The sequence below is a fragment of the Canis aureus genome, chromosome 13, assembly GCF_053574225.1.
Source record: "Canis aureus isolate CA01 chromosome 13, VMU_Caureus_v.1.0, whole genome shotgun sequence".
In the NCBI taxonomy this organism is placed as follows: domain Eukaryota; kingdom Metazoa; phylum Chordata; class Mammalia; order Carnivora; family Canidae; genus Canis; species Canis aureus.
In genome coordinates, this window is record NC_135623.1 from 20,648,254 (window position 1) to 20,673,437 (window position 25,184).

Sequence of the window (25,184 nt, forward strand, 5' to 3'; positions counted from 1 at the left end):
TTTTTCAGAAAAAAAAATTTTTTAATTAAAAAAAGCAGTATTTTGCAAGTGACCACGAGCAATTTTTAATATCTCTACCATTAAGGGATTACCTTTTTATGTTCAAGTTACAAAAACAACATAATGAGCACACAGTCAGCAATGATATAATATTGCCCCAAACTTCACATCCTCTGGAAGGTGAGCCCTTGTGATACTGGGGAATAGCTCTCAGGGATTTGGTCGTGGGCCAAACAACTGGAGCTCAGCCACAGATCAGGAACAAGAAAAACAAAGCAAAAAAAGCATAACATAACAGAAAAAGGCATCAGGAGATGCCTAGGTGCTCAGCAAAAGGAGGAGAGCTGCCATAAAGACAGATGAGTCTCATCTCCCAGCTGCTACTACACCTCCAACAGCTCCCTGGCTACCTGTCCTACAGGAGCTCAAGGAATACTTGCTAGATGAATGAAGAATGACAGAAACACACAGAAGAGGATCATAGCCCTGTGGTGGCAGCAGCTTTCTCAGCCACACGGGGCAGCAGTGCTGTGGACAGCAGGAGGTGGCTGCAATGATGCAGCTCGGGAGAGCTTTCTCCATGCAAGTAAGCAGATTATCATGATTGGCTTAACATTTTTAGTTGCTTGTTCCTTAAATTAGATCATGGGCCACCTGAAGAAACTACGGAGGCTCGCTTGGGCGTGTTGGTTGCTGAGGACTGATCACACAGAACTCCAAGTGTGAGAGGTGCTCTGTAACCAGAGGTCTGTAACCAGGCCGAGTTCCTGGGCTTCGGGGCCCTAGGAGCTAGAGCACAGTAACAGCAGCTGGTACAAATGGAACTAACAGTACTTGGACCAACGTGAGGCCCCAACTACAGCCCCAGTGTGTGGAGCTTCAACAGTTTTATTGGCTAAATGCTTCTTCCCAAGTTTACAGCTTAAAGCATGGGCCTCGTCACTGGCTCCTCCTCCTAAGCCCCTAATGGGGCAGGAACCTTTAGCACAGGCCTAGAAATGGGAGGAGAGGGTATAATAAGTGAGTTAGAAACCTGCTGATGCTCCACAACTGGACAGCAGGATGGAAAAACTCCTATTTTCTAATGATGGAAACTCTCTCTAGAAAGACAAACAGGATGGAGATAGGACCCAGGGTGCAGCTTTGCCACTGGTCTCAGTTTCTGGTGCCGCCATGGGAGTATACCCTTCACCTCCCCACACCAGGACTTCGGGAATAGTGTGATGCTAGGTCAGCCTACACATTTTGCAAAAGTACATGGGCCCAAAATTGGCCAAGAGGTTTGGAATTACCAGCTCCCCAACCTGGCAGGATGGGAAGAAAGAAAATGTGTCCATGAAAAGCTTTCGGAAGTGAGTCAGGTCTTCCACCTGAACCTTGATGCTGTATTGATTGGCCAGGAACTCTATGGTGCCTTGCACCACATACTCGTTCTGTAAGTGTGACAGTGAACAAGTGGAATAGACAATGTGGCCTCCTGGTTTGGTGGCGAGGAGTCCAGCCCTGAAACCAGAAAGAGAAAAACAGGTGACTACTGAGTTCCCAGAAGCAGGAGGACAATGGAAGGAGCTGGAAGCATGGTGAGTGGAGTCTACTATGGGATGGGCAGCTGTGTTAGCCTCTGAAGCCCCTTCCACAAAGATGCCCCTGGAAAGTCATTCTCAAAGCAGGGAACAACCTGGCCCTACTCCACAGGCCCTCCTCCGGAAGCAATCCCCTGAACTCTGACTCTGGTTATGGTCCAAATTCTGACATTAGCTGTGCATCGAGTCTTTACCAGCCCTACAGAGCCTTGACTTCAGTAACTTTTTTCAAGCTCTCAAACTTGTGCTACTCACTGGAACTGGGACGAGCAAGGAGGTAAGGTAATGTAATGAATCTGTGCGGCCCACCGTGCTCTGTGTGTCCTACCACGTAGGGCTTTCACACTCCAGAGGACCCTCCTATCACGTCTGTCTCCTCTAGGTTGTTCCTCAGCCAGAAGACCCTTCTGTGAGTGATGGTTGTGGCAAGAGCTTCCAATCCCCCAGGTGACCAGCCCCCCGGAGCCCTGTGGCACCGGGGCCTGAGTTTTTGTAAATCTGTTACTCACGCGAGCAGCTGCACCTGAAGCATAGGCAACATCTGCCGTTCCTTCTTCCTCGACCGCTGAAAGATGTTGTTCTCCTCCTCACGAAGAGAATGGCGGTCTGTGGTACAGGGCACATCCACCAGCACCTGCCAGAAGTGTTGAAGGGTATACAGTATCAGAGCTCCTTACAGGCTGTCTTCCTTATACCCTTGCCCCGAGAGGTTTCACGCAGTGCTCCCTCTGCCCATCCTTCAGATGCAGAGAACCTAACAAAGCTTCTCATTTTAACCTGGTTATTTCACAGATAACTGTGAAATAATGAGTGGTAACACAGTATATTTAGGTATACTTGTGGCTGGTCAAAAAACCAAAGCCAATGCCCAAATAACTATAATTAAATAACTAATATTGACCTAGAAAGAAGTCTTTTTTTTTAAAAGATTTTTATTTTTAAGTAATCACTACACCCAACATGGGGCTCGAACCTATAATGCTGAGATCAAGAGTTGCATGCTCTACCAACTGAGCCAACAAAGTGCTCCTAGAAAAAGTCTTTCATCCTTTAGGGTTCTGTCTTTGGCTCCGTCTTTAGGTACTTGAATGAAACATCCAATTTACAGATGATACAATGCCCAGAAGGTAGCTAATATACTGAATAACAGGATCAGGATTCAAAATTATTTTATGCTGAAACATCATATCCAATATGGAAAAATTTTAAAGTGAGAAATATAAAATCACTCATGCATCTCCACTAAGAGCCTATATATTCTGTGCTAGGCACAAGAAACAAAAACAAAAATTAAAACAACAAAAAAGGGCAGCCCCGGTGGCGCAGCGGTTTAGCACCGCCTTCAGCCCAGGTGCTACCTCTTTCTGTGTCTCTTGTGAATAAATAAAAGCTTTAAAACAACAACAACAAAAGTCCTATATTTATGTTTCTTTTTTTTTTAAGGTTTTATTTATTTATTCATGACAAACAGAGAGAGAGAGAGAGGGAAAGGCAGAGACACAGGTAGAGGGAGAAGCAGGCTCCATGCAGGGAGCCCAACATGGGTCTCAATCCCAGGTCTCCAGGATCACACCCTGGGCCAAAGGCGGCGCTAAACCTCTGAGCCACCAGGGCTGCCCTATATTTATGTTTCAAAAAAAAATCATCTGTGGAAGAGATCTATGAATTTTAGTTAAGCAGAAACTCCAAGTAAATTAATAATGATAATGAAAGCATGCAAGCACAAGTTGAGTAATGATGATGGCTATGTGTCTAATCTTTATGGCCAGGTACATGGCCAGGTACTATCCTATGTGCCTAATCTTCATGGTCAGGTACTACGATGATGGCTATGTGCCTAATCTTCATAGGCCAGGTACTACGATGATGGCTATGTGTCTAATCTTCATGGCCAGGTACCATGATGATGGCTCTGTGCCTTATCTTCACAGGCCAGGTACCATGATGATGGCTATGTGCCTAATATTCATGGCCAGTACTACTATGATGGCTATGTGTCTAATCTTCATAGTCAGGTATTTCCTAAAATACTCTCAAGGAATTGTCTGGATAATCCTATGTAGCAATATTTCCTACTTTACAAATGAAGAAGCTGAAATTTCAGCAAGATGAAGCAACTTGTCAGAAGTCAGTAAGTGGCAACCCTGGGGTACAGAAACAGGTTAGGTGGACAGGAACGGTCATGCTCTATCCACTCTGTTCTGCTGCCTCCATGTCAAAAAAGCTGAATACGGGATCCCTACACAGGCAAAAAGCAGGCCTCTTAAGCCTATCCAACATTCTATAAGCCTTAGAGTGGTTGAGGCAGAATGGTGAAAACGGAACAGGTCAGATCAACGAGTCAGATGACAAGAGAGACAATAGCTATATATTTTTTATATTTTTAGAAGCATATGTTTTAATAAATACTTTTATAATATGCCAATTAAAAGAAAATGCAAATAACTTAAAAATAGGAAATGACTTTCAACATCATTCATAATAAGAGAATGTAAATTAGATGCTATCAGTTTGGCAAAACCCAAAAAGTTTAATAATACTAGTGGTGGCAGGATATGAGAACACAGTACTCTTACACATTACCAGTAGAAACAAAACCAATGTAACCCCCCCAGAGAGTGATTTAGTACCCTCTGTCAAAATCTTGCATCCATATAAACTGTTATCCAGCAAAGATACTTAAAAAGCATAAAAGTAAAAAGGACTGAACCTCAGGGTATATTATTAAATGAAAAAACTACAAAGTTCAAATAGTGAGAATAATACACCACCATTCCTTTATTCAAAAATACACACACACTGGAACACCTATGTGGGCTCAGTCAGTTGGGCATTAGACTCTTGATTTCAGCTCAGGTCATGATCTCAGGGTCATGAGATTGAGCCCTACATCAAGCTTGTACTGAGTGTGAATCAAGCTTGTACTGAGTGTGGAGCCTGCTTGAGACTCTATCTCTGCCCCATGCTCTGCTCACACACATGCATGTGTGCACACACTTTCTCTAAAACAAACAAAACCCAACAACACACATGCACATTTGTATTTGTATATCCACAAATAATACTTCTTAAAGGATACAGATGAAAACAAGCAATGATCATCTGTGGGGAGAGGAAAGATAGCTGAGAGACAGAAGTAAAAGGGAAGCACCTTCTGAATTTTACACCATGTGCTGTATTAATATTCAAAAATAAATTAGGTTATTCATACTTATTTTAATGAGGGCTTCTCACCAACCAAAGAAGTTGAGAAATAAAATAAGTCTAATAACTCCTTTCCCACTCAGGTTCAAACTCTTTCCTGCTAACTGTCTTTAATGAAGATAACACCAATGATTGTGCAGATGTGCAGACTCTGTTCTCCCAATCACCCACAGAGCATGGGCCAGGTCCAGAAATGACCGTACATCCTCAAACATGGAGGTCTGGATCCCATGAGAATTCTCAGGGCCTGGTGCTGGGATGGGAAGGCCAGATTTGGCTAGCCGGATGTCAGGAATCACTTACCCGGTCATAGGTGTCTCCCTCCAGTTCTCCCCACTTCCTGCCATCCCATGAGGTGACTCGAACCCGATTTCTATCCCTGATATCTTGAGGCACATAGCTGCGAAGGACCCTCTGTAGTCTGCCTGTTCGAGAAGTGGACAGATCATTGGCAGCGAGATTGCCTGTAGGAATAGAAATTTTTTTTTAAAGATTTTATTTATTTATTCATGATAGACATAGAGAGAGAGAGAGGCAGAGACACAGGCAGAGGGAGAAGCAGGCTCCATGCCAGGAGCCTGACGCGGGACTCGATCCTGGTACTCCAGGATCACGCCCTGGGCCAAAGGCAGGTGCCAAACCGCTGAGCCATTCAGGGATCCCCAGGAATAGAAATTTTAACATTGTGAGCAGCCCCGGTGGCTCAGCGGTTTAGCACCACCTTATGTAAGAGAGAAATAAACTTTTTTTTAAAAATATTTTAAATGTTTATTTATTTATGATAGTCACACAGAGAGAGAGAGAGAGAGAGAGAGAGAGGCAGAGACACAGGCAGAGGGAGAAGCAGACTCCATGCACCGGGAGCCCGACGTGGGATTCGATCCTGGGTCTCCAGATCGTGCCCTGGGCCAAAGGTAGGCGCCAAACCGCTGCGCCACCCAGGGATCCCTAAAATTTTCTTCTTTAAGCCAGTTCATTGATTTTCTATTGAATATTACCAAACCTAATCCATCTATCTTCTACTTTCCTTTTTGTGACAGACACAAATTCAAGAAATTGGTCACTTTGGGGCGCCTCGATGGCTCAGCTGGTTAAGCATCTACCTTCGACTCAGGTCGAGATCCTAGGGTCCTGGGATTGAGTTCCACGTCAGATTCCCTGCTCAGGAGGGAATCTGCTGTTCTCTCTCCCTCTGTCTTTCTCCCCCGGCTCATGTGCTCATGCTGTCTCTCAAATAAATCAATAAAATCTTTAAAAAAAAAAAAAAAAAAAAGCTTGCTTTGCTCTTGACTCTACCATAAGAAAAACCTTACTGCAAGTTTGATGATAAATGGTGATTGATACCTGGTCTCAGAGTCAAGAAGTGAAAGAGTGAAAGGGAGAGGCAGAACAATGGTGAAGAACTAGAGGGCACACCTTATCCCTTATCCGATGGGAGCAATCCACCATGCACCAGTTTAGTGTTTCCACACAGACCTAGAGTCCCAATTTTTGAGGGAACTCAAAGAAGTAAAAATTGGATTCTTTGCTCAGGAGGAATTTGTAAAAGGATGTGAATGGAGAACAGAAAAGCTGGGTTCTGGTTCTGGCTCTATCTCCAACTCAGGTAAAAGTTAAATTCTTAAATCTCTTCAGAGTCAATTTCCCCCTCCATAAAATACGAGGACTCTCTTGGTGAGGAGCTGGCATGGGGGCAAGGTGCTGGTAACTTAATACAACTTACAAGAGCAACTCTCGATTACTTCTCATTGGCCCTTCTTCTGCCTCTTAGAGTCCAGATCCTCCTCTTCTAGGTAACCCTACCTCACTCAACCTCTTTCTGATGGATTCCCACAGCACTGGGTCAGATCAGTCCAGCACAGAGGCTGGGCTCCTACACTGGACTCCTTAAACCATACTAACACTTTTTCTCCTCTGCCTCTGCACTACCAGAAGGGAAGACAAACATGGTACCATGCAATCACCCACAGGGCCTACCGTGAGGCTGGAAGCTAACTCAAACTGTGCAAGTAATTGGCTGATGAGACCTGGAAGACAAGGGGCCCAGCCCATCAAAAAGTCTAAGGCATAAGGCAAGAGAAGCCTGGCTGAGTTCCAAGGTGAGTGGAAAACCCATAGCCCCCCTCTGGATATTTCTCAGGTCCCTGTGGAACGAAAGGTGCCCATTTTAAGGCAGGATGTCAGCAAGTAGATAGCTGAAGTGAACATCATGGCGCACATGGCCCTGGCTGGTGGCTGCACTACTGAGATGAACAAGACTTGTGCCTGTCCCTAAGGAATTCATGCTTAGAGCAGGAGAAGATGCATACACCGTAAAGCTCTGACACAGGCTAATGTGCTAACAGTTGCAAGAGTGACGCCCGCGGCATGGGAGTGTAGGAGACTAAGGCATCACTTTGCAACCGGCTAGCAAAAGTCATAAGGGAAGACTTCCAGGAGGTGGCACCCTTGAGCTGAGGCTTGAAGGCTGAAGGCTTCAGACAGGCCAGCTGGGATAGATAAGGTGGCGGGTATTCTAGAGAGAAAATGGAACATGAGCAAAAAATGGAGGCTTATTCAAACAACAGAGAGTAGCAGAATGTGGCTGAAGCACACAAAGTCTGGGGAAGAATAACAAAGCTTTAAAGGGTGGCTGCAGCCAGATCTTATTGCTTTAGTTGGCAGACTAAGGAAATGAACTTAATCTTAGAGACAAAAGAAAACAGGAGTAGAGGAGTGAAAGTGTCATGTGTAGATTGATCAGGGCCCTGGTTTAATCTGCCTTCAGAGACCTTGCTCTGCTCAGCAATCTTTCTTGGCCAATTGACAGAGGAAGAGAGGAGAAAACTGCAAACAAAAATCCACCACCTTAGCAAGCAGGCACTATACCCCGCCTCTGACCTTAGGACCAGAGAGCCCATCCTACTTGGCAAGTCCCTGACTGGGTGAGGTAGGGGGCCCTCCCTGCCCAAGACACCAACCCTCTGACTTACGGCAACAGCCAGTCTGAAGCAGTGCTAGTGTCTTCCCCCCAGGGGCTGCACATAAGTCAAGCACAGTGTCACCAGGCTGCAGACCAAGGGCTAGGACAGGCAGCAAGGAAGCAGCATCCATCAGGTAGTAGTCCATGACACCCAGGCTGCCAAGCCTAGAAGAGAAGAGACCACCTTGAAGTCAAATTCCAAGTCAGGAGACCCACTGGAAGTCAAGGCCACTAAACTCATGCTCTCGGGGACTACTGAGTCTACTCAGCAAAAACTCATTTCTCAGAACCACTCACTCACTCATACAGCAGCCAGAGTAACCCATTTAAAACACAGATCGAGGGGTGCCTGGCTGGCTTAGTCAGTGGAGCATACAACTCTTGATATCAGGGTTGTGTGTGTGTGTGTGTGGGGGGGGGTGTTGCTGTTTTGTTTTGTTAAGGATTTTATATATTTATTAGAAAGAGAGAGACAAAAAAAAAAAAAAAAAAGAAAGAAAAAGAAAGAAAGGGAGAGACAGTGCAGGCATTAGGAAAGAGAGGGAGGGGCAGCCCGGGTGGCTCAGCAGTTTAGCTCTGCCTTCAGCCCAGGGCGTGATCCTGGAGACCCAGGATGGAGTCCCACGTCGGGCTCCCTGCATGGAGCCTGCTTCTCCCTCTGCCTGTGTCTCTGTCTCTCTCTCTCTGTGTCTCTCATGAATAAATAAATAAAATCTTAAAAAAAAAAAAAGGAAAGAAAGGGAGCAGCAGAGGGGGATGGAAAGGGACAAGCAGACTCTGCACTGAGTGCAGGGCCAGATGTGGCACGCAGTCCCAGGACCCCGAGATCATGATCCAAGCCAAAACCAAGAGCCAGAGGCCCAACTGACTGAGCCACCCAGGTGCCCTGAGATTGTGACTTTGAGCCCCATGTTGGGTGCACAGATCACTTAAAATCTTTAAGGAAAACAAAACAGCTCACAGATTAATTCACTCTTATCCAGCCAAGCAATCCATTTCTTAATTGCCCTTCCTTAATTAAGCCAGGCACGTTCCAGTCTGAGGCTTTTGTAGCTGCTCTACTTTCTAGCTATAAAACTCCTTCCCTGGGACGCCTGGGTGGCTTAGTGGTACAGCGTCTGCCTTTGCCCCAGGGCATGATCCTGGAGTCCTGGGCTAGAGTCCCACATCGGGCTCCCTTTATGGAGCCTGCTTCTCCCTCTGCCTATGTCTCTGACTCTTTGTGTCTCTCATGAATAAATAAAATCTTTTAAAAAATAAAAATTAAAAAAAAATAATAAAAATAAAAAAAATTAAAATTAAAATTAAAAAAATAAAACTCCTCCTCCAAATAGTCCTGACTTGATTCCTCACTTCTTTCAGTCTCTCCTCAAAGTTCTCTCCATAAAAGTTATCTCACCAGAGAGATACTGGCATTCCCTGACTACTTTATCTGAAAATTAGCACCCCTTACTCCCATCACCTCCTAGCTCTCTATGTTACATTATTTTTCTTTAAAGCACTTATTGTTCAAAAAATTAAATACTTAATTAAAAAATTACAAAAGCACTTATTATTCACTTTATATGTACAGGGGTGTGTGTGTGTGTGTGTGTGTGTGTGTGTGTATACTTTCCTTCTCCTCCTCTCCCTTTAGAATGAAGGCAGAGACTTTGTTCATTCACTGTAATAACCCCAGCACCCGAAACACCACCTGGCATACTGGAGGAACTTGGTCTTACTGGAGTACGTATTAAGATACAAAATGCTTTGTTGCCTTAGAGAAGAATGCCATCTGTTGTGCCTCTCACAGTTACCTGAGTCAGCCTGCTGAAGAAATAGGCCCTCATTAGGTAAAGGAAGGGAAGGAAGGGAAGAAGGGAGGAAGGGAGAAAGAAACGGGAGCACCCCAAGAGAAGAAAAAAGAACAAAGCAAAAGCATGGAAGCAGGCAAACTCATAGCTCCTTTCAGAAACAATGAGAAATCTTGTGTCATAGAAATACAAAGTGGATGAGACTGAGGTTGAAAAGCACATAGAGGCTGGATTCTAAAAAGTCTTAAACCCTATGCTAGGGAGTTTGGACTGTAACCTGCAGGCAGCTACCCAAGTTTGTGAAGAAAGTAACATGATCACCTAAATAGAATTTTAGAAAGCTAGGTGGGCCAGAAAGAACAAATTAGAAATCAACACCAGTGAGAAGGCTGTGATGAGTCCAAGGCAGGAAGACAGGAGCCATGTGAATAGAGAGAGAGGGATGATGGACAACAACCTAATGGGCACAGAAGGACTCTTCACTCCCAGGCCAGTTGTCATAAGCCATTTCCTGCTCCCGAGACACAGCTCAGCCACTGTGGACAGACTCAAGGAGACAGAAGCCTGATCCTTGCTGCTCTGATGGGAAGGCTCTAGGAGAAAAATGTGACAAGACAGGAGACATAGTACCCTGGAGGGTCTGCTACAAGAGCTACAGTCCCCAGGCTTGAGGTGGTGACACCTTCACAAATAGGCTCAGACTATGGTGGGATATTTTCAAAGTCGAATCACACTAGGATTATCCCTGAAACTGTGTGCCTCATGCCTCACAGAGGAGAATGACAAGAAGTCTGAGAAAAGCACAGAATTCCTATCACACCAGCACGGGTCTAGAAAACCCATTCTCATCAGTTCCTTCCTTTTGGAAGCATCGTTCAACCTTTTTTTGGGTCACAGACAGAATCTGCTAAAAGCTATAGTCCTTCTTTCAAAAAAAAAAGGGGGGGGGAATCCCTGGGTGGCTCAGCGGTTTAGCGCCTGCCTTCGGCCCAGGACGTGATTCTGGAGTCCTGGGATCGAGTCCCACGTCAGGCTCCCTGCATGGAGCCTGCTTCTCCCTCTGCCTGTGTGTGTCTCTGCCTCTCTGTGTGTCTCTCGTGAATAAATTTTAAAAAAAATTTTTTTTAAAAAGGGACAATTTTTCAGACAATTTCAGGAGATTCCTGGACTCCCTAAATATATCCTTGACCTCCTGAGAGATTAGGATTCCCGATTTATAGGGAACCTATCAAGACAAGAAGGAAACTCAAACCTCTCTGCGTAGAAGCCAAGCACCTCAGGCAACTTAGGAAACCACATGGTGCTGTGTCCACTGTTCTGCCTAAAATCAGTGCCTCCAAACTGGTCTCCAGCCCTGCCCCAATCTATCTCCCTCTCACCCGCATTTACTAACATGATCTTCCTGAAGCATAACTTTGATGAGTAGAACACCGCCAGTAAGGGAGACTGTGAGCCCTATATTGGAGGTGCTGTACTAGTGTCTCAGATACATCACTTCATTTATTTATTTATTTTTTAAGATTTTATTTATTTATTCATGAAAGACACAGAGAGAGAGAGAGAGAGAGAGGTAGAGACACAGGCAGAGGGAGGAGCAGGCTCCCTGCAGGGAGCCTGATGTGGGACTCGATCCGGGGTCTCCAGGATCACGCTCTGGACCAAAGGCAGTGCTAAGCTGCTGGGCCACCAGGGCTACCCCATCACTTCATTTAGACCTCACCATAACCCTGTGAGGCAGGAGAACCCAGATTCCAGAGAGAAACTGTCCGGATCTCAAATCCAGCCAAACTGCTAAACAGTTGTGTGCCTTCGGCAAATTACTTGACTTCTCTGTGCATCAGCATCCTCATCTGTAATAAGGGTGGCTACCAGACAGGATTATTTTGAAGATTAAAGAAATTAATATTAAAAAAATAAATTAATAGAAGCCAAGCGCTTGTATAGTAGTTGGCACACAAGCTATAGTATCAGTGCCATTATGTTCCAGATGAGTTTCCAGATAAGGAAACCAAGAGTCAGTTATCCAAAGCTATGTGTCCAATAAGTCATGAAGGCAAAATCCAAATCTAGGTTTTCTTGACTCCGAAGGCGGTGCTTATAACCACTGTGTGTTATTGCCTTTCCCCTACTCCGTAACCCTTCCCAGTAGTTCTCTAGAACACATCTTAGCAGTTTACAACAATATGGCTAAAGGGTGCATGGTCTGAAGCCATCCAACCCTGGCAAGTACAGCCATTTATAAGCAACCCTGGGCCATCAGGAAAAACCTTCTCCCAAAGCTGTAAGTTCCTGGCATTCAAGATTCCCAAATGTGGCCCCTCCACATACTCTCCAGCTTTGCCTCCTAGTTTTCCTAAGCATGCAGCCTTCCTTCAAACCAGTAGCTAGAACTATATATAGTCTTGCCTCTCTCCAATCTGCTTTCCACACAGCAGCCTGAATTTTGAAAATTCAAAACTGGTCATGTCACTCCCTTCCTTAAAACTTTTCATGGCTCCCTCTTCCTTTTAGAGAAAAAGTCTAAAATCCCATATGTCCTAGAAGACCTTCAAAATCTGGCTCTGCCACCTTCTGTAGCCTCTCACCCCCATCCCCATCCCCATTTAATTCCTATTCATTTTCCAAGCTTTAATTCTTATTCATTTTCAGGTCTTCACTTAAACTTCATTTCCTCAGAAAAGACTGGGTTAGATCTCCTAATTATAAAACTTCATAGTATCTTGTACTTTTCCTTTGTAGCACTTATCACAATTATAGTTTCTTTTTTTTTTTAATTTTTATTTATTTATGATAGTCACAGAGAGAGAGAGAGAGAGAGAGGCAGAGACATAGGCAGAGGGAGAAGCAGGCTCCATGCACCGGGAGCCCGATGTGGAATTCAATCCTGGGTCTCCAGGATCGCGCCCTGGGCCAAAGGCAGGCGCTAAACCGCTGCGCCACCCAGGGATCCCACAATTATAGTTTCTTAATAGAATAGTTTCTCACTATATATAAATAGTTTCTCACTAGACTGTAAGTTCCATGAGGGCTTCAACTTCATATACACCTGAGCACTGGCTGAGAAGACCAGAAGTCCCCTCACCAACAACCCCTCTGGTACTATGTGTCCCAGGTAAGTCTCACTCATTCTTTGCTACTGTGAGTTTATTTGTCCTACTCATCTGGATGGGTGGCTATGAGGGCAAAATAAGAAAGCAGTTGTAAATAATACACATTTTAACTGTAGAGGGTATAATAAGTGCTCAAGTCAGAGACGCTGTCTTCCATAGGGGGCATCAGAGCAGAACAGGTTCAAAGCGCAGGTTCTGGAGTCAAAATGCTGCAGGTCTAAACACTAGCTGTACCACTTGGTATCTCAGGGACCTAAAGCAAGAACGTACCTTAACTTCTCTGCACCTGTCTCCTCAAATGTAAAAGAGGAACAATAATATTACCTACCTCAGAAGGCTGTTGTCAGAACAAAGGAGATAATGCACACACAACACTCAGAAAAACACCTAGCATATATAAGCACTCGATAAATATTTTTTCCGTCTACTTCCAGAAGACACCCAGGACAACCCCAGCCATGGCTCCAGATCCTACCTGGCAGGAGGGAACCGACTGACATCCCCTCTGGCAAAAGTGAAGCATCGAAGGTTCGGGCTGTAGGCCCCAGAAGCTTGAGGTGGAGTTGTAGTTTGGCCACTCTCTGGCTCTGGTTCCCCGTGGGAGATGGCTTCACTCACAAAGTCCCTGGCATTCAGCTGCTCCAGCTCCCCACTCACATGATCCCAGGCAGCAAAGTTATTAACCAGCGCACCATACTTCTGCTCTGAAAGGAGACTGACCCGGATGGATGGCCAAAGATCACCAAATTGCACACTGTAGGTCATGTCAAAATTCTGCAGAGCCAGTTGGGTGGCAGGAAATTTGGGCTCTGTGGCAGCCTGAAAGGAAAAGAATGGGTTTAATGATCTTCCAAGTTTTTTTTTTTTCAAGATTTTATTTATTTATTCATGAGAGACAGAGAGAGAGAGAGGCAGAGACACAGGCAGAGACACAGGCAGAGGGAGAAGCAGGCTCCATGCAGGGATCCTGATGTGGGACTCGATCCCAAGACTCCAGGATTATGCCCCAGGCCAAAGGCAGGTGCTAAACCATTGAGCCACCCAGAGATCCCCCCAAGTCTTGCCTCTCCCTACCACCTGACCTCACCAATACCTCAGAGCCCTGCAGTAAACACAGAACCAGCTAGTGCCCACTCCTGCCTTTGCATCCTGCCTCTGCCAGCCAGAAAAGAAGTATGAAAGAGAAAAGTACTGGGTGCCTGCCTTTCTAAATCAGTTCCATGAGGGCTCCGAGTTGTGAGGAAAAAAGCTGTAGCTCTCACAACACCATGTGTGGGTCACCCAGAAAGGGGGTGATCCTTGAGGCCCGGGAGGAAGAAGAACTTAAGAGAACTGGGAGCTCAGGATAGGACTCTGAGGAAAGTCTACAGAAGGTTGGAAGAAACTACGAAGGCCCTGGGGGAAGCTTCAGCCTGAAAAACAAAAGACGCTTTCTTTCTCAACAGTCCTTTCATCTTCTAAAGCATTTTCTTGTCTCCTAGCTTCTGTGGGCACCAGAACAGCTCAGTGAGATACAAAAGATACCCACCTTCCACATTTGGTGGAGAGATACAGTAACTTACCTAAGGTCATGCGATGACGGACACCATAATGCTTAGAATCACAGGGCTGAGGGTCATTTGGGGAGAGTTCCTAGACCCCAGGAAGGTGGGATAAGGAGAATTCACAGAAACCTCGTGGTGTAAACAAAAAATGGGGACTTCTGTGGGGGTAGCAGAGCAGGACTGGAATCAGGCTTGCAGAGCAGAAACACAGATTAAAAGGAAAATGAAGATGTTGGCTGTGGGGTCCCTAGGTCGGGCCAGGTTGCCACAGCTGGGACACTCGCTCGGGCTAGCAGTCCTAATAATATTAATTTTGCTCCAGCCTGCACTTTGGGTTTGGTCCTCTGGCCCTCATTTCTTGTTATGGCGGGGACTCTTGCTCCGACCATGACTTCTGCTGTGACGACCATGACTTCTGCTGTGACAGGGACTCTGGCTCTGGCCTTGACCTTTGCCAGGGCGGGGACTCTTGCTCTGGCTCCTGCTGTGGTGGGGACTCTTGCTCTTGCCCCGCCGTCTGCCTTGGCGAGGACTCTTACTTTGGCTCTGATTTTTGCTACACTGTGAACTCTCACTCTGGCCCTGATTTCCGCTACCCTGAAGATTCTCACTCTTATCCTGATTCACGCTTTGGTGGGGACTATTGCTCTGGCTCCTACTTCTCTTTCGACCAGGACTCCTGTTCTGGCTCTGAGTTCTTTGAGGATGGAAACTCTTGCTTTGACTTCGACTTCTGGGGTGGTGGGTATTCTCATTCTTGCTGTGGCTGTCACTACTCTGGCATTCACTAATAATAACAGTTGAACTACGGCTGAGATTAGAGCTACAGCTAGAAGTCTTGGATGAAGACAAAGGACTGCTATAGGGGACCTGAGGGCACTCTTTGCGGGGGCCTCGAGGGGCCACAGAGTAGACATGGAAGCCACAGGGCATAGTATCAGGGTGGCATCGGGGTTGGGGGGCAATGGGTAAACACTGAGGATCAAAGGGTGTCCGCAAAGGGATAAAAGAATAGATGTGGGTGGAACAGGGAGGTGGCACAGGCAGGCGACGAGGTTGGGGTGGGCACTTGGGAGTGCTATAAATGCCACAGGGGGACACTATGGGCAGCTTATGACACTGAGGGGGGCCAAGGAGTGGGCAGGGATCAGAAGTTGAGGGAACCACAGAATATACATGGGTATTGCATGGGGGTCCTATGGGGAGCCCACAGGGGCTGCTCTGAACATAAGTATTGGGTGGGACAGAACAAAAAGGAAGGCGAAGGGGAAGACAAGTGGGGATAACAGGTTTGAGGGTCCTAGGGATCACAGTAGGTAAGGCAGTTCTTTGGGGAAGTTCTTTGGGGCAGGAATTTGAGCAAGTGGTAATGGATGTCACCATACAAGAAGGACCAGAAGGGTGGGAGGGAGGTGGAGGAGAGGCACAGGCCTTAGGAGGCCTGGGCTGTTCAAGAGGACTGTGCTGGAGAGGAATGATCAGGGAGCGACATCTGTGGGGAGGACACGGTGGTTTTAACTCTGGGCATTTGGGGGACTTCACTTGTGGGCAAGCTGGGGTAGGGAGAGGTGGTTCATTATAGCTTCTGTGGGGGGGTGACTGGGGTGGAGATATGAACTGGTTGCCGAGGGGGGAAGGGAAGGAGAAGACAGGATAGGGACAGTGAGAGGACAGGGGAAGAGGCAGTTCCGGGGGACAGGGGGAACAAGAGAGTGTGGTGCCTGGCTCCACAAAGAGGCAAGAGCTCCCACCAGTCTCCCAGGTGAAGACGGACTCACAGCAAGGCTTCACAGGAGCCTGGGATGGGGGTGAGCAAGGAGAGCCAGTAGTCCTAACAGGCAGGCGGATGGCACAGCAAGGGCCAGCAGGCGCAGGGGTGTGGGCCTCTTGAGAAAAATGGGAATGGTGAAAGGAGCCCTCCTGAGACGAGCTGGGAGGGCAGGATGTGCCTGCCTGAGAAGAAAGTGGGGGGCCACAGCAATTTTTCCCAAGGGGCAAGTCAAGCTGTGGTTTAGGTTCACAAGAGTCTGGAGGCTTAAGGCAACCTTGGCAAAAGCTGCCAGAGGGTGGGGAACATGCTGGGGAGAGAGGAGGGTCATTATAACTTTTGCCTGAGGACCAGGTGCAGAGCACAGGTGAGAAGATGGGCCCAGTTTCCAAAACCCTGTGAGAAAGGGGTGGAGAAACCACAGATCTGATCTCCATGGGCCGGTGAGCAAGAGGAGGTGAAATAACCAGGCCAGTTGCCAGGGGCCTATGAGCAACAGTAGGTGAAACAATGGGGCAAGTCCCCTGGGGCCCAGAGGTGACAGAAGGTGAAATCATGGGGCCGGTTTCCAAAGGCACATGAGGGAGGACCGGGGAAGTCACCGGGCTGGTTCCCAAGGGCCGATGAGGAAGAGGAGGGGAAGTCACCGGGCTGGTTACCAGGGCCGAAGGGTACCCACCACAGTAACAGAGGTAACTCGGCTGGTCAACGCAAGGGCCTCGGGGGCAGGGACGCGGTGTTCTCGGGGGACTGATCCAGCTGCAGTAAGGCCTCTGCGGACGAACAGGGGGGGACCCCAGAAGGCCGAACCGGTCAAAACAAGGGCTCGAAGGAGGCGAACGCAAGAGGATGGGCTCGCGGCAGCAAGGCCTGGCAAGGACTGGAGAACAGGGTTCTAAAGAACATCTCACGGGGCGCAGCGCGGGCTGGGGCGGCGGGGACGGGGGCGGCGGCGGGGAGGGAAGCCGTCTGGGTCGCGAGGAGGGCGAGGCGGTCAGCGGGGAAAGGCCGGGCCCACAGGGGAGGCCGCAGAAAGGGTCCCCGGAGAAGTGGGGGGAGTCGAGCGGGTGGGAGGAGTCGCTGCACGCTTCGCCTGGGTTCGGGGAGAGGCCGGGAGGGTGCGCAGGGTGATCGCTGTAACCCTTCCTGGGCGCCAGAGGCACCCCGAGGGTAAGGATGGGGTTGAATCCTTTCCCGGGGGGCGGCGGAGACCCAGGGAGGAAGGGGTTGTCGCTAAAACATTTTTCGAGGGGGGAGGTCGGCCGGGCTGAAAGTTCTAGGAGGAAAGGCGGAGGAGAGGTCATGGGGGGGGCGGGGTAGGAAAGGAAGGGAGGGAGGGGCGCAGGGAGGGATAGTGGGGGCCAAGGGGAAGGTCGCCCGGAGGCGGGGAGCAAGGGGCTGTGACATAACTGAAAGAATGAGGGCGGGCGATGACGTAACTTAGAGGGGCGGAGTCGGGAGGGCGCTGACGTAACCGCGGCGACAGCCCCAGCCTTGTGACGAAATAAAGGGGCGGACGGAGGCGAAGACGTAACAGACAGGAAAGGGGGGGGCCTCGTGACGCCCCTGCGGGCGGGGGAGGGCGGGGGCGTCCCGGAGGCCGGGCCGTGGAGGCGCCGGGGCAGCTTTGCGGGGGGCGGCGGCCCGACGTTACCCATTTCTTCTTGTGCCGGTGTCTCCGCGGGACGGTCGCGAAGTGCGCGCGCTTCAGCACGTCCCGAGCTCGCCTCCCGACCAGCGCGGCCATCGCCCGCGTGCAGCGCCGAAGAATTCCGGCCGGAACCCGGACGGCGTACGCGCGGGTTCCGGAGACGCGGCGGCGCCGCTCCGGGCGCAGAGAGGCGGGGAGTCGGGCGGCCCCTGGAGCCCCGGGGCCCGGCCCACCCTGCCAGCAGGTGCCAGCCCGCCCGCCAGGGGTCTTCCGTGGGTGCTCGGAATGGGGCCCCTGCCGGGAGGTCTGGGCTTTAGGAGAGACTCGGTTAAAGCCCCAGCCCACCGGTTGGGGGAGGAGCGAGGCCTGGGACCGGCGGGTGAGCCTGAAGCAGCGGGGCGGGGGCCGGGGGGCCTCCAGGCAGAGAAGGCGAGGCCAGACTTGTGGGCAGAGGCGGCTTTAGAGTGAAGCCCACGAAGCTTGAGGTTTGAGAACCTGTCACTTGCGGCGCTCCTTTGGCCCTGGGCTTAATGATTGTTTTAAAGAAGGCCCTCGAATTGTGTAAGCGGTAGTCGCCACAAAACTTGACTCCACCGTACGGGGCCAGTAGAAAGGATATGATCAGGTAGGGACTTTTAAAAATGGGGATCCCTGGGTGGCTCAGCGGTTTAGCGCCTGCCTTCGGCCCAGGGTGTGACCCCGGGGTCCTGGGATCGAGTCCCGCGTCGGGCTCCTGCATCTCCCTCTGCCTGTGTCTCTGCCCCTCTCTCTGTCTCTAATGAATAAATAAATAAAATCTTAAAACAAAAACAAAACAGATCATCCGGGGGCTTACTGGTTGGTGCATACACGTGTACTAGGTGTTGGGAGAGAGCGTGGGAGCTCCGTGTCCCTTCCCTATACTTTGCACTATGCATCTCCTCCATCTGACTGTTTCTGAGTTATATCCTTTTTTTTTTTTTAAGATTTTATTTATTTAATCATGAGAGACACACAGAAAGAGGCAGAGACACAGGCAGAGGGAGAAGCAGGCTCCACGCAGGGAGCCCGATGCGGGACTCGATCCCGGGTCTCCAGGATCAGGCCCTGGGCCAAAGGCGGCGCTAAACCGCGGAGCCACCTGGGCTGCCCTGAGTTATATCCCTTAATAATAAACGAGCGATCTAGTGAGTAAGGGTTTCCTGAGATCTGTGAGCTGCTCCAGCCAGTTAATAGAGCCCAAAGATGGGGCCCTGGGGACCTCATCTCTAGGCAGAGAGTCAGCAGTACAGATGTGAGCGGTCAGTAAAGCTGAAGTATTCAAAAGATATCAGCCACTATTTCAAACTCCATCAGAGTCCTGTCAGTTTCAGGAGGCAGGAAATTAGGTACATTTTTATTGGAGTTACAGGAGTGATGAAGCAGGTGTGAATTTTAAGACCACAATCTCTTCGCTACCATAGAAAATTAGAAGTAGTGAGGAACCCTTGTAGCACTTTGAGCTTTTCCAGTACTTTATGGATTGTGAACTCCCAAAGCTGCATGTGAATGAGGGAATTTTTAGCCTCTGGTCAAATTGTATTCTTCTTGATGTGGGTTGTAAAGTCCCCGTGAAAAACATATACCTTTATTTCCTCATTTACAGGAATAGTTACCGAAACTTTAAATATCATAAATAGAATCTTGTGTTTATCACTAAAAAAAAAATCATCTGACAGTTGATAATTATAGTAAGTAGGCTTACAGCAGGGAGATCAGATGAGAGAAGATGATTCTGGATTACTGTGGTGCCAGTAAAGGTAGAGAAAAGGATTGATTCCACTTAAAATACAGGGAGAATTAACAGGACTTGCTGATTGATTGGCCCTATCTATCTAAACTAGTATATCCTACACCACCAGTTAATAGCTGCCCTCTTAACCTGCTTTTATTCTTATAACATGTATTTTTTCATACAGTCTGCTAAATTATAATTTTCAAAAGGTGGAAACATAATCCTTATACAAAGATAAAAAATACCAAAGATTTTATTCATCATAAGAAACTGCTCCTCCATCATTAGCCTAAGTAATGAGGGAACCAGTTAGATGGTAAGGCTTGTTCAAATGAGAACTTGAGTTTCAGAGATTTAGGTTATCAGCCAAAGGAATGCTGAAATGAATTTGTTAATAGTTGCAAAAATGTTGATATCTTATTAAGTAATAAACTGTAATGTTTGGGATTATTGCTTCTACCAGATGGAAATCAATCCCATCTCTACTGATCAAAATTCTATTGCATCACTACGGCTAGGAATCACTTGCATTGCCATTGGTTTTCTTTTCTTTTCTTTTTTAAGATTTTATTTATTCATGAGAAAGAGAGAGGGAGAAGGGCAGAGACACAGGCAGAGGAAGAAGTAGGCTCCACGTGGGGAGCCCGACATGGGACTCAATCCTGGGTCTCCAGGATCACTCCCTGGGCTGCAGGCAGCGCTAAACCGCTGAGCCACCTGGGCTGCCCGCCATTGGTTTTCTACAAATTAACCTAACACCTACAAAGTTGTGCAGTACCCTAGTCAATATAAAGTTGATCCAAGGTATATCCTAGCACTATGTAAAGGAGCACCCAGTAATTCTCTTCTGCCCATTTACAAATTCTGAACAATTCTTCTTACCAGTTTTGCCCTCACTAGAATGTAAGATTTTAAAAATCAAGGATTTTCTTTAATTCATTGTTGAATTATCAGCACCTAGAACTGTATGTGGTACATAGTTGGCTCTCAATAAAAGTTTATTGAATGAGTGACTGAGTGAAAGATGAGTTTGTTACAGGGACCTAGGAGTTGTAAGATGGAGGAAGGTATGTACATAGAGAAAAGCCTTTAAAAAAAAAAAAAAAAAAAAAAAAAAAGCTCATGGCAGCCTTTTCTGACCACAGGTCCTATCCTCATTTAGAAATTTAGAAGAGTTACAAATGCATTATTTTACAAATATCTGGCAAATTAATGTCTGGCTTTTTTTTTTTTTTAATTCATGAGAGAGAGAGATATATATATATAGAGAGAGAGGCAGAGACACAGGCAGAGGGAGAAGTAGGCTCCGTGCAAGGAGCCTGACGTGGGACTCGATCCGGGGTCTCCAGGATAGCGCCCTGGGCCAAAGGCAGATGCCAAACCACTGAGCCACCAGGCATCCCTCCAAATCCTAATTTTGCTTGAAAGCTTAATTTTTATCTAAGTACTATCAATTGTTTTTCTTGAAGTGACAGGCTTACATTGTTCATTTTTCAAGAAAATGCTTTTAAAATATATTTGATTTCAAAATATATATATATATATATTTGATTTCTATTGATGTTCTATCCTGACACTTTGCTAAGTTAAATTATGTTTTGGGGGCAGGCCGGGTGGCTCGGCGGTTTAGCGCCAGCTTCGGCCCAGGGTGCGATCCTGGAGACCAGGGATCGAGTTCTGAGTCAGGCTCCCTGCGGAGCCTGCTTCTCCCTCTGCCTATGTCTCTGCCTCTCTCTTTCTGTGTGTGTCTTTAATGAATAAATAAATAAAATCTTTTTAAAAATTATGTTTTGGTAACTTTTTTGGAAATATCTTCACCTTTTCTATACATAATGTCATGTCTTCTATAAAGACACTTCTTTACAATCTGAATTCATTTTTTTCTTTGCATTATTTTACTATTTATGATTTACAGTACACTGTTCAATATAGGTGGTAGTAGTAGAGTGCCTTGTTCCCATTCTTCAGGGGAAAGCATTCAGTATTTCATCATTATATATGATGTTAACCATAGTTGTTTTTACAACAGATGTCCTATACAAGATTGAGAAAGTTGCCTTCTTTCCTAGTTAAGATTTTTTTTTAAGATTTTATTTATTTATTCATGAGACACACAGAGAGAGAGAGAGAGAGGCAGAGACGCAGGCAGAGGGAGGAGAAGCAGGCTCCATGCAAGGAGCCTAATGCGGGACTTGATCCCAGAACCACTGGATCAAACCCTGAGCCAAAGGCAGATGCTCAACCACTGAGCCACCCAGGCATTCCCCAACTTTGAATTCCTGTAAAAAAAAAAAAAAAAAAAAAAAAAAAAAAAAAAAAAACAGTTCATGATGTATTACTCTTTTTATATATTGTTAAATTCTTACATCTCTGTTGATGGAGGATATTGTCCTGAAATTTTCTCCTTCTGTAACGTCTTTGATTTTGATATCAGGGTGATACTGGATTCATAACATGAGTTTGGGAAGTCTCCCATCATTTCTATTTTTTGAAAGAATTTTTATAGAATTGGTATTATTTCTTCCTTCAGTTATTACTTTTTCGTTTTATTTATTTATAAATAAATGACCCCAAGATCAAGAGTCACATGCCCTTCTGAGTCAGCCAGGTTCCCCACTTCCTTAAATTATTAATAAAATTCAGCAGTGAAGCCATCTGGGCCTGGAGTTGGGTGTTTGGGTGTTTTTTATTTTTGTTTTGTTTTGCAGGGGTGGGAAATACAGGGTGAGAAGGAAGGGAAGGTTTTTTAATTATGAAGTCAATTTCTTTCATTGATGTAGGGCAGTGAATTTCAACCAGAGGTGATACCCCTTCCCAGGGGACATTTGGTAGCATCTGGAGATATTTAGGATTATTATAATCAGATGGTGCTTCTGGCATATAGTAGATAGAAGCCAGGGATACTGCTGAAAACCCTATCCCCCACACAAAGAATTATCTAGCCCCAAATGTCAAGACTGCTAAAATTTGAGAAACTGTTACAGGGCTATTTGAATTTTTTAATTCTTCTTATAGCAGTTTTAACAATTTGAAACTTTTATTTTTTAAAGATTTTATTTATTTATTCATGAGAGATACAGAGAGAGAGAGAGGCAGGCAGAGATACAGGCAGAGGGAGAAGCAGGCTCCATGCAGGGAGCCCGATGTGGGACTCGATCCCGGGTCTCCAGGATAACACCCTGGGCCGAAGGCAGGTGCCAAACCGCTGAGCCACCAGGGATTCCCCCCCCCCTCCTTTTTTTTTAAAGCAATTTGAGACTTTTATTTTATTTTTTTTTAATTTTTTTAATTTATTTATTTATGATAGTCACACAGAGAGAAAGAGAGAGAGGCAGAGACACAGGCAGAGGGAGAAGCAGGCTCCATGCACCAGGAGCCCGATGTGGGATTTCATCCCGGGTCTCCAGGATCGCGCCCTGGGCCAAAGGCAGGCGCCAAACCGCTGCGCCACCCAGGGATCCCAATTTGAGACTTTTAAATAATGTGTTCATGTAAGTTGGAGATTTCTTCCTTTTAGTGTCTGTAGCAAGGGGCATCAAACTATAGCACAGGCCAGATTCAGCCACCCAGGCTGCCCTACTATCTGAATCTTTATAGAAAAAGGCTGCTGACCCCTGATTTGTAGGATCTGTAGAAATGTCCCCTCTCTCATCACTGATATTGGTAAATTGTATCTTCTCTCTTGGGTACTTTTATCAGCCTAACTAGAGGTTCATTTTATTGAACCTTACAAAGAAACAATTTTGGGGGGACGCCTGGGTGGCTCAGCAGTTGAGCATCTGCCTTTGGCTCAGGGCCTGATCCTGGGATCAGGGATCGAGTCCCACATTGGGCTCCTTGAATGGAGCCTGCTTCTCCCTCTGCCTATGTCTCTGCCTCTCTCTCTGTGTCCCTCATGAATAAATAAATAACTTTAAAAAAAATAAATAACTTGGGGATCCCTGGGTGGCACAGCGGTTTAGTGCCTGCCTTTGGCCCAGGGCGCGATCCTGGAGACCCGGGATCGAGTCCCACGTCGGGCTCCCTGCATGGAGCCTGCTTCTCCCTCTGCCTGTGTCTCTGCCTCTCTCTCTCTCTCTGTCTCTCTCTCTCTGTGACTATCATAAATAAATAAAATTTAAAAATAAATAACTTAAAAAAATTTTTTTTGGTTTTGTTGGTTTTCTCCTTTCTTTTCTATTTCACAGATTTCTATTCTTTATAATTTCTACTTAATGTGTTCTTTTTATTGCTAACTACCTTTTAAATAAATTTTTAAAATAAGAAAATATTCTATGTACCCATGTTATTTTGTTTCTTTCATTTTTAAAAATTCTAGTTAACATTATACATATATATATAATGTTATAGAATTATATATATATATATATATATATATATATATATATATATATATATAATTCTAGTTAACATATTGTGTAATAGGGCAGCCCGAATGGCTCAGCGGTTTAGCGCCACCTTCAGCCCAGGGTGTGATCCTGGAGACCCGGGATTGAGTCCCACGTTGGGCTCCCCGAGTGGAGCCTGCTTCTCCCTCTGCCTCTGCCTCTCTCTCTCTGTGTGTCTCTCATGAATAAATAAATAAAATCTTTTTAAAAAATTTACCTCTTTCAACACTACTTTTTTTCTTTCAACACTTTTTTAAAGATGAGTTTTCTTTTTTTGTTGTTGTTAAATATTTATTTATTCATGAGAGACACACAGAGAGAGGTAGAGACACAGGCTGAGGGAGAAGCAGGTTCCATGCGGGTAGCCTGTTGTGAGACTTGATCCCAGGATTCCGGGATTATGACCTGAGCCAAAGGCAGATGCTCAACTGCTGAGCCACCCAACCGTCCCTAAAGATGAGCTTTCTTAAGTGGGCAGTAATTCTTGTCGTGCCTCTGTATGTAATGCATCTTTTCTTTTTCAAGATTTTCTTTTTTTCACTGGTTTTCAGCAATTTGGTGATAAGTGACTTGATGTGATTTCCTTTTTCTGTTTATTCTGATTGGAGTGTTTTGAGACTAATTGGAGTCTGTTGAGCTTCCGGTAAATAAAGGAGCTTATAATTTTCGTTATACTTGGAAAATTTCAACCATTACTGTTTCAGATTTTTTTTTTTTCTGTTCCAGAACATCTACTTAAGCTCTTTCATTTGTACATTCCTCCAAATAAAGTAATTTGGGGCACCTGGGTGGTTCTATTAAGTGTCTGCCTTTGGCTCGGGTCATGATCCCAGGGCCCGTGATCTAGTTCCACATTGGGCTGACTGCTCCACAGGAAGCCTGCTTCTCCCTCTCCCTCTGTCTGCCACTCCCCCTGCTTGTTCTCTCTCTCTCTCAAATAAATATTTTTTAAAAATTTGGTATCCCCCGGTGGTGCAGCGGTTTAGAGCCTCCTGCATCCCAGGACATGATCCTGGAGGCCTGGGATCGAGTCCCACGTCAGGCTCCCTGCATGTAGCCTGCTTCTCCCTCTGCCTGTGTCTCTGCCTCTCTCTCTCTCTCTCTGCATCTCTATGAATAAATAAATAAAATCTTTAAAAAAAATTTGGTATCCCCTGCTCAGAATTTTTTTCCCTCTCTTCCTTTCAACTCTCTCCCACCCCTCAACTTCCTCCTCTGTCTTCTGGGCCATTTGATACTGTCTCACAGCTTGCTTTTTCATTGTTCATCTATTTTTAGTGTTTTTCTCTTGTCCTTCAAGTTTGTATAGTTTCTGTTGCTGTATCTCCAAGAACATACAAGTACACCTATTCTTTTTCTTCCTCAGTGTGTAATATTTGCCAGTCTTGTCCAGTGAATTTTAAATTTCAGATATTGTGCTTTTTTTTT

At 46.3% G+C, this 25,184-nt stretch overlaps 1 protein-coding gene and 2 long non-coding RNA genes across 5 annotated transcripts in view; 2 read left to right on the forward strand and 1 right to left on the reverse strand.

Annotated features, from left to right (window-relative positions):
- On the reverse strand, positions 1–17,774 carry NSUN4 (NOP2/Sun RNA methyltransferase 4). Of its 3 annotated transcripts, none has more exons than XM_077845115.1 (6): positions 17,619–17,774; positions 13,128–13,471; positions 7,760–7,914; positions 5,091–5,251; positions 2,093–2,217; positions 1–1,503 (listed from the first exon to the last, which is right to left on the reverse strand). In XM_077845115.1, exons 1-6 carry the CDS (start codon positions 17,709–17,711, stop codon positions 1,227–1,229), a joined length of 1,155 nt encoding a protein of 384 aa, XP_077701241.1. In that variant the 5' UTR covers positions 17,712–17,774; the 3' UTR covers positions 1–1,226. The 3 variants fall into 3 exon arrangements, with proteins under 3 accessions (XP_077701241.1, XP_077701243.1, XP_077701242.1); XM_077845117.1 differs by lacking the exon at positions 17,619–17,774 and adding an exon at positions 16,644–16,800; XM_077845116.1 differs by lacking the exon at positions 17,619–17,774 and adding an exon at positions 14,215–16,571.
- Positions 6,386–15,708, forward strand: LOC144282041 (uncharacterized). The gene is made up of 3 exons (XR_013350411.1): positions 6,386–6,886; positions 12,541–12,654; positions 13,087–15,708. It is a non-coding gene; the product is annotated as an uncharacterized LOC144282041 (long non-coding RNA).
- LOC144282038 (uncharacterized) overlaps positions 17,547–25,184 on the forward strand; it is an 11,090-nt gene continuing 3,452 nt past the window's right edge. Inside the window, exon 1 of the long non-coding RNA XR_013350402.1 lies at positions 17,547–17,859. This is a non-coding gene — a long non-coding RNA (uncharacterized LOC144282038). The remainder of the gene's footprint in view (positions 17,860–25,184) is intronic.

Bases quoted from the DNA above. Each gene is read 5' to 3' on its own strand.
- NSUN4 (XM_077845115.1), bottom strand. From the start codon at position 17,711: ATGGCCGCGCTGGTCGGGAGGCGAGCTCGGGACGTGCTGAAGCGCGCG. The intron at 13,472-17,618 runs GTAACGTCGGGC...TTTTCCTTTCAG, and splicing joins ACCGGCACAAGAAGAAATGG to GCTGCCACAGAGCCCAAATT. The intron at 2,218-5,090 runs GTAAGTGATTCC...CACTTCTGGCAG, and splicing joins AGGGAGACACCTATGACCGG to GTGCTGGTGGATGTGCCCTG.